Source organism: Pinus tabuliformis, chromosome 9, assembly GCF_031772625.1.
Source record: "Pinus tabuliformis cultivar Carrire ecotype Pingquan chromosome 9, CPIR1, whole genome shotgun sequence".
Lineage (NCBI taxonomy): Eukaryota > Viridiplantae > Streptophyta > Pinopsida > Pinales > Pinaceae > Pinus > Pinus tabuliformis.
In genome coordinates this window covers 1,920,784,900-1,920,798,992 of record NC_142307.1, presented here as the reverse complement: position 1 = coordinate 1,920,798,992, position 14,093 = coordinate 1,920,784,900, and the positions used below count along the sequence as shown (strand labels likewise).

Here is a 14,093-nt window from a genome sequence, read left to right as displayed (position 1 = left end):
TTCCGGAATTATATCAGATCTGATATACTTATTACAACCAGCAATTAAAACATAAAATAAGCCTAATGATGAGTGCCCAACTCAAGAAATTAATTCCTTAATGTATTAGACAACTTAGGAACTGATTTTAGGCTAACTCACATGAAATTTTTCCACTGTTATATTTCAGACTTCAGAAACAGAATTATTTAGAGATAACAGTGACCCAAAACGTAGATCTAGGCCAAATTTTTGATACACATCAAACATAAATTACTTATTAATGTATTTAGCAATTTTTTAGTTAATTTCAAACCACTTAGATGTGTTTTTCACTACTATTAGAAAGGTACATGACTGCTGTAGCAAATAGTGAGGAAAAAGATGGTTTAGAGATCAAACCCTTAGGCCGTAGGCCTTGAAGATCACTTGCCCAAGTTGCAAAAAAATTTCAATATCTGAAACACAAATTTTTATCAAATTTTCTACAAAAACCCACCAATGATTAGCTTCAAAAAATCAAATATTCAAATCAGAAATGGAGCAAGGTAATCTAGGGCCAATGAGAGATAGCACTAGGCCCAATAGAACTAGCGTTGGGCTAGGAGAAGGTAGATCTGGGCTTAGGAGCCCCAAAACTTGAAACCCTTTTTCTGAAAAAAATTATTTTGCTTAAGATCTTCATATTTATTGCAAATTCTTAAATGGTTGGCCTTGCAAAATATTTGGGACAAGATATTGCCCTCCAAGGCTTATATTTGTCTCAAAACCCCCAGATCTGCTTGAAAAAATCTCAGATCTGAAGATTTACTTGGCTGATTTCTCAGATCTATTTCTGTGAACAATCTTTGAGCCCAAATCTTGCCCTCCAGAGTCTAGATCTAGCTCAGATCTGAAGGTTTATTTGGCTGATTTCTCAAATCTATTCCTGCAAACAATCTTTGAGCCCAGATCTTGCCTTCCAGGGTCTAGATCTAGCTCAGATCTGAAGATTTTCTTGGCTGATTTCTCAGATCTATTTTTACACAACTGAAAAGTGAAAAACCCAATACCCAATATGTACAAAAATAGAGAAAATCCCAAAAACCCAAGTGTTAAAATTCAAAATTATGTTACAAAATTTTAGATCTACACAAGTAAATAACAGATCTATACAAATAATTTACAGATCTATACAAATAATTTACAGATCTATCAAATCTGAGTATGAGTTCAACTCCGCTCCTAGATCTGATAATCTAAGGCTCTTAATAGCCAAATCTATCAAAATTGCTACAAACTATTTAAAAGATTTTGAAATTTTAGAGAAGTACTAGTCTAAAAACACCCTGCAGAAAAAAGATTATCGTTAGATAAATCCTAAGGCTTATATGAAGTAGACTCTTCAGAAAATATGTGTTGAGAGTTGGTTGGTCCAATCGAGAACTATCCCCAAACGCTCAATGAGAACCTAGAGATCTTCTGCAAACACTAGATCAACCATCAAATCAAGTAGAGAAATAGAACAACAATAAAATTCTGAAGAAATAGAGATCCCTGCTACTTCAATCAAAAATAAAAATGTTACCCTAGATCCAACAAATTGAATAAGATACCTGTATTCAGATTATTCTAAGAGAGCTATTGATTGATAGTTTTTACATAATATTAAGCAGAAATTAAGATAATGTTACCATAAATTCATGAAGAGGAACACTACAACATGTTGAAACCCTAAAGACTTTTGCATTAATTTGAAAAAGCATACAAGAGAGCTTGAGAGCTTAGTATAGGATCCAGAGATCGGATGATCCTGACTGACAAAATAACCTCCTATTTAAAGATAAATTCTCCAACGGCTAGTTCGACCCCTTAAAATCCTCCAACAGCTAGTTCGACCCCTGGACCTCTTAAAATTTAATTTTTTAAGGACAAACGAATTTTTGCCTTCGGAGAATTTAAATTTACCTAAGACCTAAAATTAATTAAACCCAAAAAATTTAATTAATTAACCTATGAGGGGATAAATTATTTTTCCAACCCTCAGGACACTTTACATAATGATTTTCACATTTTTTACATCACAAGGGGGAAAACCCATCTGAAAATGACCCTCACAGACTACCCAGTTCTACGACACAAATATAATCTATCAGATCAAGCAATTTGTAATAAAATAACCTAACCAAATAGTTAGGATTATTTCCAAATCACTTTTACATAGACTCGATCTAGAACACTAGGACTCCTCTAAGATCCCAGTGACAAAATCCATTCCGGCTTTGGGGTAAGGCTGAAGGAAAACTCTGTCGACCATCTGAGAATGGATCGGTGAGAGAAAAAACCTCCCGGAATGTAGATTGTCACCAGAAAAGTAGGTTTACCCAGGTAATTACATACACGACACAGATTTGCTGAGATTATTTACATTATACACATGCAGAATGGGTTTACATTATAACATGATTCTCAGGTTGGCGATGATTGCTGGATGGCAGGAACACGTTGTTCAGGTGCTATCCCTTTTGCGAAAAAGGGGGTGTACTGCTATGGGTTTTTGACATGTAGTGGTCAACACCACCCAAACAGGAAACCACCCTAAATGTCTAGGTGCTAAATGTGAGAATGAAAAAGATGAGAGGATTAGTGAGAGGGAAAATAATAAGGTGATGAGAAGATGAAGAAAAATGAGAGAAAGGTGCCAAAAAATGTTGTGGCGTTGATTGAAAAATGAATCAAGGATGAAATATTACAAGATTATAGATATTGTTGTAAAGCCAAGGTCCACAAATTGGTCCCCGACAATGGCACCAGAAAATGTTGTGCCGCTTGACGGGATAAATGGAAAAATGAGAGAACAATAATGATAATGTCCTAACTGCGGCAACAAGACAAACTCGTCCCTGGTAACGACACTAGAAAATGTTATCGCCTGGATCATATAGGGACCGTGACAACGCTTAGGGAGGGGGCTATCACTTTGATCCCCGCCCACTCTGTTCTAGCTCTCTCCCAACAACAGGCTATGGAGAGTAGTCCCTATGGAATGAAATGAAGGAAAACAAGTTGGAAACCAACTTGTTTGGGAGACACAGATGAGTGGCCTAGCCAATTCGTTAAATTTAAGCAAGGTTGTTAATTTGATTAGATTTTTAGAGTATGAGACCAGTGCCTTCATGGAGTCACCAATTCTTGCTTATAGTAAATTGGAACCAAATGACTGGATAGATACCTGCTGCTTGAGATGATTGACTAACTTAAATGATGTACACAACCTATGATCTATGTTTGATGCAGAGATTTTGGTTGTTTTTAGTTAAATGCCTAATCTAAATGTAACCTCCCTTAACTATTTTGAAGCTGGTCTCCAAGGTAGGTTGTGGGAAGGAGGCCAACAGGGAGTAGGCTTGATTAACGATACCTTCTTTTGTGCTTCTATCACCCGATGCCTCCGGCGCTGCAGAGACTGTGGCTCTGACGATTGCAAGGTCACTGTCTTAACCACCGAAGAGTTGCCTAGGCTCCTCAAGCCAAGTGAGACAGGTTGTCTTATGTTTCTATCAACCTAGCTTATGCTAGGAGGTAAATTATTATTGCAATCTAGACTTAGTATGCTAATGCAAGAGATTATGAGTGAGATTTGTCTTGAGTTAAGATTGTTTGAGGTATTTAAGTACTTAGTGAAAATCTTCTTATAGCAAGAGTACTTCACAATATTAAAATGGCAATTCTTAAATGAGACAAGTGCGAACTTCAACAATATTCCACAAGATGCTTAATCAATTAAATCAACTTATCCACTTATTAATCAAGATGTCAATCACAGTTCAACAAGATTATATGCGATAATGCCAAAGAGATGTGAAACTTAAATTCTCAAGAAACCAATAATGTTAGTCACTTTAACCATGTAAATGTTAGGAACAAGTAACAAGATATGAAAATGTTGATTTGGGGTAGCATCGGATGTGCTCTAGCCACGAAATTTGGTGGAGAGGTTGGGGCACATGAGATCTCCAATACCCAGAAAGGGTTTGGGTAGATTCAAAACAGATTAGGAGATATTGAAATAACTAATATTTTTAATGGAGTACCTAAGTCTAAACTTAAGGAAAATAAAATATTAATGTGTATTAATATGAATCTGTGTTAGAGTGGTCCAAAAGACATGGATCAAGCCAGATCTAATCTTAGCCATTGATTAGGGACTTAATCTCGGCCGTTGATATGTCAACAGGAAAAGTATAAGAGGAGGCTTGAGGGTCACTTGGAGAGAACACCAGAGAGTGATCAGTCATTCTATTCTCTAGAGCAGGGTTTGCTAAGAGAGATAGAATCAGTGATCGGGAGAGCAACTGAGGGGCATTGAGTACAGAGAAACAGAGAGGCAGAGATAGTGCCGGGAGAACAGCAGAGCAGCCAGAGAGAGAGACGCAGGAGCAAACAGTGCTCACGTAGGGCCACGCAGAGGCAGCTAAGTGTTGCACAGAGCACCAAAGAAGCCAACGTAGAGGCTCAGAGAGCTGTCGCAGGGTCTCTTGGGGCTGACGCAGGCCCAGCGCTGGGTTAGGAGAGGTTGACACAGTCCAGATTGGGTAGACGATGGGGTTTCTGGGGAAGATTGGTGTTGAGTAGCTGTTGGAAGGTTTATCCGAGGTTTCAGCCAGTAGGATTTTCAAAAACTGAGAGGTATTACTGCCATGAAAATTCTCTGTTGGGTAGGCTAGTTTCGACACCCAAATTATACTCTGATATTGCTTAATAAGAAAACCCTCAGATAGCTACATCTGTTTTCCCACATTGGGTTTTTCTGGGGACATTAGTCCAAAAATAATGGTGTCAAATGGTGTGTTTGTTCTTGTTTCTTTTAGTTGCTTATCTGTAATATGTTGAGCATGCACTGGTGTTCATTTTCAGTATATACTTTGTAAATAACTTGTTAAGGAAAAGTAACAAGTAGGTAGGAATAAATCAAATAAAGTGCATGGAGGGTTTCTAACTAAGTAAACGTAGAAACTTCAAAATGGTATCAAAGTGTGATTGCAGATCATAGGAGGACTAAAAGACATTATCCGAGTGGAGCAATAGCAGCAGAAAACAACGATCCCAAGGTGAAAAAAGCTGTTTCTAGCAACGCAGAAGCCAAGGAGTGTGATGCAGAGCCAGCCAGGGCCACGCAGAGGAAGCCAGGAGTTGCACAGAGCCCCAGAAAGGCCAGCGTTGCTAACGCAGAGGGCCATAGGACTGACGCAGACCCATCCGGGGTGACGCAGAGCCAACTTGAAGTAGATAGGGGTTGACGCAGTTCACAGATAGGCAGTTGCTGGGGTCTAGAAGGCTGCAGGAATATTGCAGAGTGGAACTGGTGAGGTACTATAGTCAGAACAATACCTAATAGAGTAGGGCCAGAGGAGCTGTTATCGAGGGTTTCTAGCCGAGGGACCTGGATCAGCAGTGCAGTTGCACAAGACGATCAGAGTAGGGGGCATCTCAACAAGCAGCAGAAGGATTTCCAAGAGGGAAATCAGGACTTAGAGGGAGTCCAGAAGAGAACTTCAAGACGGGAAGTAGAGACTCAGAGGAGTCGAACAGAGAACTTCCAGGAGGGAAGTAGAAGAGCATCATGACACTACACGGGGTAAGAGAACAGGATAGACTAGACGGAGCATCGAACTTCTTAGTCTGGAAGGCCAGAATCTTATCCGTGCTTGACAGGAATCATGTCAAGAACTTCGTCTTGAAGGTAATAGCTGTCCCAGTCGACCCTAGTGATAATGACAGGTACGAGGAGGCGATGGCGAGGGCCATGTGCATTATCCTTGACGGGGTTAAGGATCATGTGGTACCAATATAGCCAAGAAGGAAACGACATTTGAGATGTGGGAGGCTCTCAAGAAGCTATACCAGCATACTTCTGTGCAGAGAAGAATGTTGTTTGAGAATTAGATGAGGTCGTATCAGATGAAGAAGGGACAATCAATTGATACCTTCCTCGGAGGACTGAATGAGTTTCGAGATTAGTTGACTGCTATAGGGGCGACACCGGATCAGGAGCTTATGGTGAGGACAACCTTGATTGTTGTCTCAAAAGATTGGGAAGTATTTGTCCAGAGTATACTGGGCAGAGGGACACTTCCACCTTGGGACGAGATGTGGGCAGCCTTCGCCAGGAAGAGATCAGACAGCAGTCGAAGACAGGTAGCAACAGCAAGGGGATCAAAGTCAATCAGGAAGAGGAAGATGTGGCCCTAGCATCTGAGGGAAAGCAGGAAAAATAGAAGAAGAAAGATCTCTCCAAGATCAAGTGCTTCCACTGTGGGGCACTGGGTCATTATGAAACCTAGTGTCCAAGGAAGAAGAGTAAGGGAGAGTCTTTCGAGACTAAGGCAGCGCCAACACGGGCAGAGAAAGAAGTTTTGACAGATGATGACTGCACCATGAGTGCACACGCACCTCTTGAGTGGAAGTGGGGAGACATCGAGCTGTAGTCAGGAGGACTACAGGCGATGAGGGGCAGGATCCTCGAGGTACCCAGCCTCTTGGATTAGACCTTGCTACAGGAGCCCCATCGAGGAGTAGCAGGTCTAGCTGAGTGGGTAGAGACATATGCGGATGGAGCGGCAGAGAGAGCTACAGTGCAGCAGTCCCGAGACAGCGTAGAGCTAGCAGGCTACAACAGTGCGAGAGACACAGGAGTGTTGCATCAGTGCAGGAAGGCATAGAGAAGTGTGCAATAGTGCGAGATGCAGGGAGTTGTTGCAGCAGCGCAGAGGTCAGAGAGGGACCACTTGTCAACGGTAGAGGGGGCTTCAGCATTAGTGGCTGTCTCTAGCCCAATAGGGAGGTCAGTTGGGAGATCAGTTACTTACTTCTCAGTAATTGAGTTGCAGTGCAGCAGTGGGCAACACAATGCAACATGACGAGAGGAGGTGCAGTGCAGATGCAGTGCTGGGAGAAAGGACCAGCTATAGCACGGATGCAGAGGGAGTTGTCGTACAGATGCAGTAGTGGCAGTGGCAGAACCATGGGCAGAGTACAGGATGCAACAAAGCAGAGGATGTTGGGCAGGAAGGCCTAGCATCAACACAGGTACCGATGCCGGATGATCAGAGTAATACTCAGTGAGGAGTATTGCTAGAGCATAGTCCTCGCTAAGAGGGAGTGTTGACTTGGGGTAGCATTAGATGTGCTCTAGCCACGAAATTTGGTGGAGAGGTTGGGGCCCATGAGATCTCCAATACCCAGAAAGGGTTTGGGCAGATTCTAAAGAGATCAGGAGATATTAAAATAATTAATATTTTTAATGGAGTCCCTTAGTCTAAACTTAGGGAAAATAAAATATTAATGTGTATTAATATGAATCTGTGTTAGAGTGGTCCAAAAGACATGGATCAAGCCAGATCTAATCTTGGTCGTTGATTACGGATTTAATCTTAGCCGTTGATATGTCAACAGGAAAAGTATAAGAGGAGGCTGAGGGTCACTTGGAGAGAACACCAGAGAATGATCAGTCATTCTATTCTCTAGAGCGGGGTTTGTTAAGAGAGATAGAATCAGTGATCGGGAGAGTAGCTGAGGGGCATTGAGTACAAAGAGACAGAGAGGCAGAGATAGTGTCGAGAGAGTAGCCAAAGAGAGAGACACAGGAGCAGACAGTGCTCACACAGGGCCACACAGAGGCAACTAAGTGTTGCGCAGAGCACCAGAGATGCCAGCGTCGCTGACACAGAGGCTCAGAGAGCTGACGCAGGGCCTCTTGGGGCTGACGCAGGCCAAGATAGGCTGACACAGGGTTAGCGTTGGGCTAGGAGAGGCTGAAGCAATCTAGATTGGGCAGACGCTGGGGTTTTTGGGGCAAATTGGTGCTGAGTAGCTGCCGGAAGGTTTATCTAGGATTTCAACTAGTAGATTTGTCAGAAACTGAGATGTATTACTACCAAGGAAATTCTTTGTTGGGTAGGCCAGTTTCAGCACCCAGATTGTACTTTGATATTGCTTAATAAGAAAACTCTTAGATAGTTGCACCAATTTTCCCATATTGGGTTTTTCCGGGGACATTAGTCCAAAAATAATGGTGTCATCTGGTGTGTTTGTTCTTGTTTCTTTTTGTTTCAGATCTGTAATATGTTGAGCATGCACTGGTGTTTATTTTCAGTATTTACTTTGTAAATAACTTGTTAAGGAAAAATAACAAGTAGGTAGGAATAAATCAGATAAAGTGCATGAAGAGTTTCTAACTAACTTAGAAACTTCAACAGAAAACACTTAGGCACTTATGTTCCAATGATCCTTTTTATGAGTTGTGACTAATATGACAACAGTAAATAAATGTTACTTCAATGATGCCTATGCTTACTCAATGCTGCAAAATGTGCCCAATTGCCAAGTAAACTGAGAAATCAGATGTATTAGGGCCTTTAAGGTATGTTTTCAGTGAACTTTTCGGATCTGAAATATTTATAACAATAGTAAATAAATAGCAGATCAACAAGCTAATGAGGCCCAAGACGATGCCCAAAATGTCCAAAAATAGTAAAATTTTGTCGCAAATTGAAAACTTGAAAATTTTGCACCTCTTAAGTGTTTGATTCAGAAAATTTTGCAAACTTGATTCAACAATTTACGCAAAAAATTCTAGCAAGTAAAAGGTAGTATTTAAGCCAAATTCAAGATGCTTAAGTGGCCAAAACTTGTGAAAATTAGGTTTTACAATTTTAAGTGATTTTGACCATCAAACATATGATTTTATTGCTTGATTATTAATGATTTGATTGTTGTAATAAAACTGAAGTGAAACAAGGGTTTAGAGGTGAAACACTAGGCCCAGGGCCTTGGAGATCCCTTGGTTGAAATTCATTGAAACTTTGGGATCAAGTTTCCGCTTGAAAAATATGAATTTTGAGATCTTAAACTTGCAAAACCAGCAAGTATTTAACCTTAAAACTTCATATTAGGGTTTCAGGTCAATTTAGGGCAAAAGAGGCCAAGAAAAGGGAGAACAAGGCTAAGGAAGACACATTTGAGGGGATAAAAGGGCTAGGATGATAGATCAAGGCCCAAGGATGAAGAATATGGCCACAAAGGGCCAACGCTATGCCTAATGAGGCTAGCGTTGGGGATGAAGAGGGCTTAGAGGCCTAGGGAAACTCTCAGGCCTAAAGACCACAAAGGGGAGTTGCAAGCCCTTAGAGGGTTGCGGCCAAGGGAAGAGCGGAGAGGAGGTCAAGGGAGGAGGGTCGAGGGGAGAAAGGAGGTTGGATAGAGGGTTGAGGAGGGGATAGAGGGCCTGCGACAAGCGCAGGAGGGCCGAAGAGGAGGCTGCAAGGTCTTTTGGGCTTGCGGATAGGGAGAAGAAGGGAGGCCACAACCCCTAAGGGTCACGACCAACCTTAGGAAGGCTGAAAAAAGCTGACATAGGAGGAGAGAGGGGACGTTGGGGGTTTGGAGGAGAAAATTGGGGCTCAAAGCCAAACCTTGAGACCCTTGCTCAAGTTTTTTTTATGCTTCAACTCTTTTATTTTCTGAAAATTCTTTCGTGGAAACGCTGCAAAAAATCCCGAGAGACTAGATCTTACCCTCAAGGGCCTAGATTTAGCTCTTCTTCCGTTTCACTCTTTGATCTAACCTGCAAAAATGAAAATAAAAACATCCAAACCCCAAATATATACAAAATAAATCTAAAACCCCAAACCAAGTTAGAAGAATAATTTTCAAATAAAATTATAAAATCATTTACAAATCATTTAAGGGTTTTTTCAAAGAGATTTTGAGAAAATATTTTTTTATGATATATTTTCCTTGAAAGAATCGCTAAAATGCTTCAAAAAAATTCATGTTCACTATAGCCCTAGTGAAGATTCAATCCACCATATAAAAACTAAGGATCCAAGCAAAGTAACCCTTGTCCACAGTCTGTGAACTTGGTGACCAAGGATTGAATACTTGCAAATATTATGTATTATCTCAAAATAATAATATAAAGCACCACATAGGAAGCCCAAAATCTTTTATTATAGTAGAAAAGAATAGTTCCCAGTGAGACAATAATTTACCAAATGCTTCAACAACAATTCTAGCTAGAGTTCAAGATGACTAGAGACTCAACTGACTCTCTAATTTATAGATAAATCCTTCAAATGGAAAAATAACGGCTAGTTTCTTTGATCCTTGTTAAAATGCTATTGGCCATTAATAAACGCTTCAAAATCTTTTAATCTTGGCCTTTGATTTTTTATTTTTGAAGAATTTTCGAATTTATCATTTAATTCCATTTTAATTAGCTCAAAATTAATTATTTAGAGCTAATTTCTTCAAAAATTTGACTTTGATTTAACAACCAAGCTCCAAGGGTCCAAATTTTCTTAAAATATACAATATTCCCTTAGTGGAGGACCTTTAAAAATTGATTCTTTCAAGACCCACGAATTTTTCCATTTGGAGAATTTATTTTCCTAAGACAATTTAATTTGATTCTAATTAATTAATTTTCTAGCTTAGGATTTAATTGTATTTTGTCAGAAAATTAATTAATTTACACATGAGGGGATTTAATTATTTTTCCAACCCTCTAATACATAAGATTTTTTCATTTATAAGACTCAAAGAGGGAATACACATTTGGCTTAGACCCTCAAGACACATAACCCATCTGCGACATAGTATGATCTAGTAAACCAAGTGATTTGTAATAAAATAATTAAGCCAACTAGCTTAAATTATTCCCAAACCACTTTTACATCAGATTCGACTAAAAACACTAGGACACACCTAATAATTCGACAGTGAATTTCACCCAAGCTTTGGGGTTTAAGATGGAAGGAAAACAATCCTCTGATTAGCCGTGTCTAGAAACACAAGTAATCCACGACGTTAAAAAACCTCCTAGGATGGAATTCGTTATTAAATTATAGGCTTACCTCGGTTGTTACATAAACTCCAAATTTTACCAAGATCATTTACAATATATAACTTGCAGAATGGGATGATCATGACACATGAACTGTTGATATGTCATTCAATCTTTGTTGAAAAAGTTGGTACTTCCGCTTCCCTGGAACTTTGACAATTTCAGTGCAACAGACCCTAAAAGGATTCAATGCCAAGGGTTGTAGTGGTTTCCTCAAAATCATTCCTCTTGGTGCCTAATCTTTCAATTTTCCTCCATAATTTCTCTTGCCCTAGGAGAAACCAGGTTGTAGTGGTTGCCCCAAAATAATTCCTCTTGGTGCCTAATCTTTCAATTTTCCTCCATAATTTCTCTTGCCCTAGGAGAAACACTAGTTTGGTTAAGCTTCAACTTGAGGGCTTGTTGAAGGTTTCATGTGCCTTGGCCTTGCTGATACTCATAGTTGGGAACCTTTTCTTTGCACCTTAACCTTGGGACATTCCATTTTCCATGCTATTAATCAAACCCTAGGTTTAGCGTGCCCTAATTTAACCTCTTCAATGGATGTGAATTGCCTCTTGTTGATTGCTTGAGTCTTGATCCTAAGTCGTGTCATCCCTTAGAAGCCTTTTTTCTGTCACCATATACCTATAAACCTAGAATATCTCTTAGGTGACCTATATACCGGGCCTCCTCCCATTGGTGAGAATCTATAAAGAGCAAGGGGTAGTAGCTATGGTGATAGTTTGCTACTACCTTATTGTTGTCACTTGGTCTAGTGTTTGCCTTGTAGAAGGCCTGCTAGATTTTGCAGCATAGCTATCTTTTTGTTTTCTATGTCAGACATATATATAAAGAAAAACTTGTATTTCTTCATTTTGGACAGAATAGTTAGCATGATTATTATCTTTGCAGACACGTTACAACTTTCCAACCTTAGCCTCTTGTTAGAGTCTCCTAGAAATGTTACTGGTATCGATGTAGGTAAAATAAGAAGTCCCATTCTCGAATTGAAAACAAATGACCAAATTCAACATGTTTACAAGATATATTTTTTGTCTTGTAGTTGTGTTGAGTCAGCAACTGAAATCCAAATAAATAACAGAATGTTTTGGATCTATTTTTCAGGGGTGATGGTATTAGTTTTGCCAGCATTTGTAAGGATTCATTGATGGCTATGAGGGCTGTAGTCAAAGTACAAACTTTTCGGATTATAGTATTGCAGGGAATTGTCGGGTCATTACCATGGACAGCAATGGTCTTCTTAACCATGTGGTTTGAATTAATAGGTAAGTTAAAGACACATAGGCTATATTCATTGTTATTGTTTGGCAGAGGTAGAAAAGTTACAATTCTTACATTGCATTATAGTTTTTGAACACTTATATTTTACTCTTGTCTATGTTGTGTCACAGTATTATCAAATTTTATCATCCCAAGTATTATCCAGAGTAACAATATTGACAAACAATCTATCAAATCTCAGTTTATTAATCTAACATGCAAGTTACAAACTGTCATTTGTGAGCATTAGAAAACACATGAATGCTGACGGACGGAAATTTTATTAGGCATAAAAAGACTTGTTCTTTGATCCCTACAAAAGCAACTCAAGTGAAAGCTGTGATAACTGCACTGCTGTTCTTGCCAAAACATGTATTTTATGGATTGCATAGTAACACAAAGATGATGAAGAGACTTTGCAGGATTATTTATGAGCACACTATTAGTAACTACTTAAATATGCTTAAGCTGTGATAACTTTATTACCTGCACTGCTGCTCTTGCCAGAACATGTATTTTATTAATTGCATACTAACACAAAGATAATGAAGAGAATTTTCTTGATTATTTGTGGATAGTATTGGTTCCTCTTTAAATATGCTGAAATGGATATTGAACTCTTATAGAATTGTTGATGTGTTTTCTTTGATCCTTACATGTTAAACCCGTCATTGTATGCCTTCTGCTTTTTTCTGATTCTCTAGCCGACTCCTTGTCAATTTGAGGTAAGCTTTAGTATATAATTTTGATTCCCTTTGCTTGATTTTGGAATGAAAATCCCTGAAAATGCTCAAATGAGGAAATGTGGGTTGTGAAGTGGTGGGCTCATTTCATACTTTGTCCCAAAGTTAGTCAGCTTCACAGTCTGCAAGTCATCTTCACAAAGTTTCTTTTCTGCATCAAAGACTAATGTGGAGTGTGGAGTAGTTAGATGGATTTGCACCTTGCCCCATAGCTCCATAGCCTGCTTTCCCTTGCACTCTGCTTGGCTTTATAAGTGCCAAGCTCATTCCTTTTCTTTCTCTCTCCTCCCTTTCACCCTTCTTTGCTCTCCACAACACTGAGAAGTATAAGAGAATGTGGAGGCTGGAAGAAGGTTAAGATTCAAAACACCCATCCCATTTGTGCCCCACAGTGCACATTTTGCATACCATTTTGCATGCAGAGTGTTGTTCCTTGAGATGTTACTAGGTGCTTAGGAACTATGCCAAGGCATCATAAACCTACTTTTGGCCTCAAGCTGGCCCTTGGATCTGAGGGCGATCCCTCTTCAAATTTAAGAATGCTAGCTGCTTACTTTTGTTGAAATCCTATGACTAGAGCAATAGAATACAATTTTCTGATCTGATAGTTACTGCCTAATGACTTCGAAACAATTTTTTCATGCCACTGATTTTATTGAAAAATTACATAGAAAATCTCAACAGTAAATGCAGCAGAAACAAATAAAATAATAGAAAAACATCCATGCACAATGGAGACAATATTTTTACCTTGAGAAACTCAATCTTGTGAGAAAACCCAACAACTTTTCTTAGGAGAAATTACTCTTCAGCAAGGTTTACAAATCAACAATTTTTCTAGAAATTTGTGCCAATATACAAGTCCAAATACCAGTCAAACCTGGTCAAATCCAACAGCTAGTCAGTGTTGGTCAAAACCAGTCAAAGGTCAACTTTAGTCGAAGTTTCGGCTTGTGGTCAATGGCTTGTAGTCTGCAATCAAACCCTCAGTCAACATTGTATGGGCTGCAGTCAAATTTAAGGTTAAATAGCTTGGTCAATTCCCAATCAAACTCGGTCAAACACAGGTCAAATCAGCTTGGTCAATGCCCAGTCAAACTCAGTCAAACAGTAGTCAAATTTCTTGGTCAAAACAGTCAAACTCACCATCCACATGTGTGGATGTCCAAGAGAGATAAGGGAATGATAAAGAAAGAAGAAACTTGCTCTTTCTTGGTGGAGAA

The 14,093-nt window shown here is 39.4% G+C and overlaps 1 protein-coding gene across 1 annotated transcript in view; it reads left to right on the top strand.

The window, feature by feature from the left end:
* LOC149156612 (uncharacterized) overlaps nt 1-12,377 on the top strand; it is a 248,462-nt gene extending 236,085 nt beyond the window's left edge. The window contains exons 3-4 of the mRNA XM_089444804.1: nt 11,972-12,132; nt 12,259-12,377. Coding sequence (XP_089300930.1) covers nt 11,972-12,132; nt 12,259-12,377 — 280 coding nt within the window. The remainder of the gene's footprint in view (nt 1-11,971; nt 12,133-12,258) is intronic.
* Nucleotides 12,378-14,093: the final 1,716 nt, after the last annotated feature.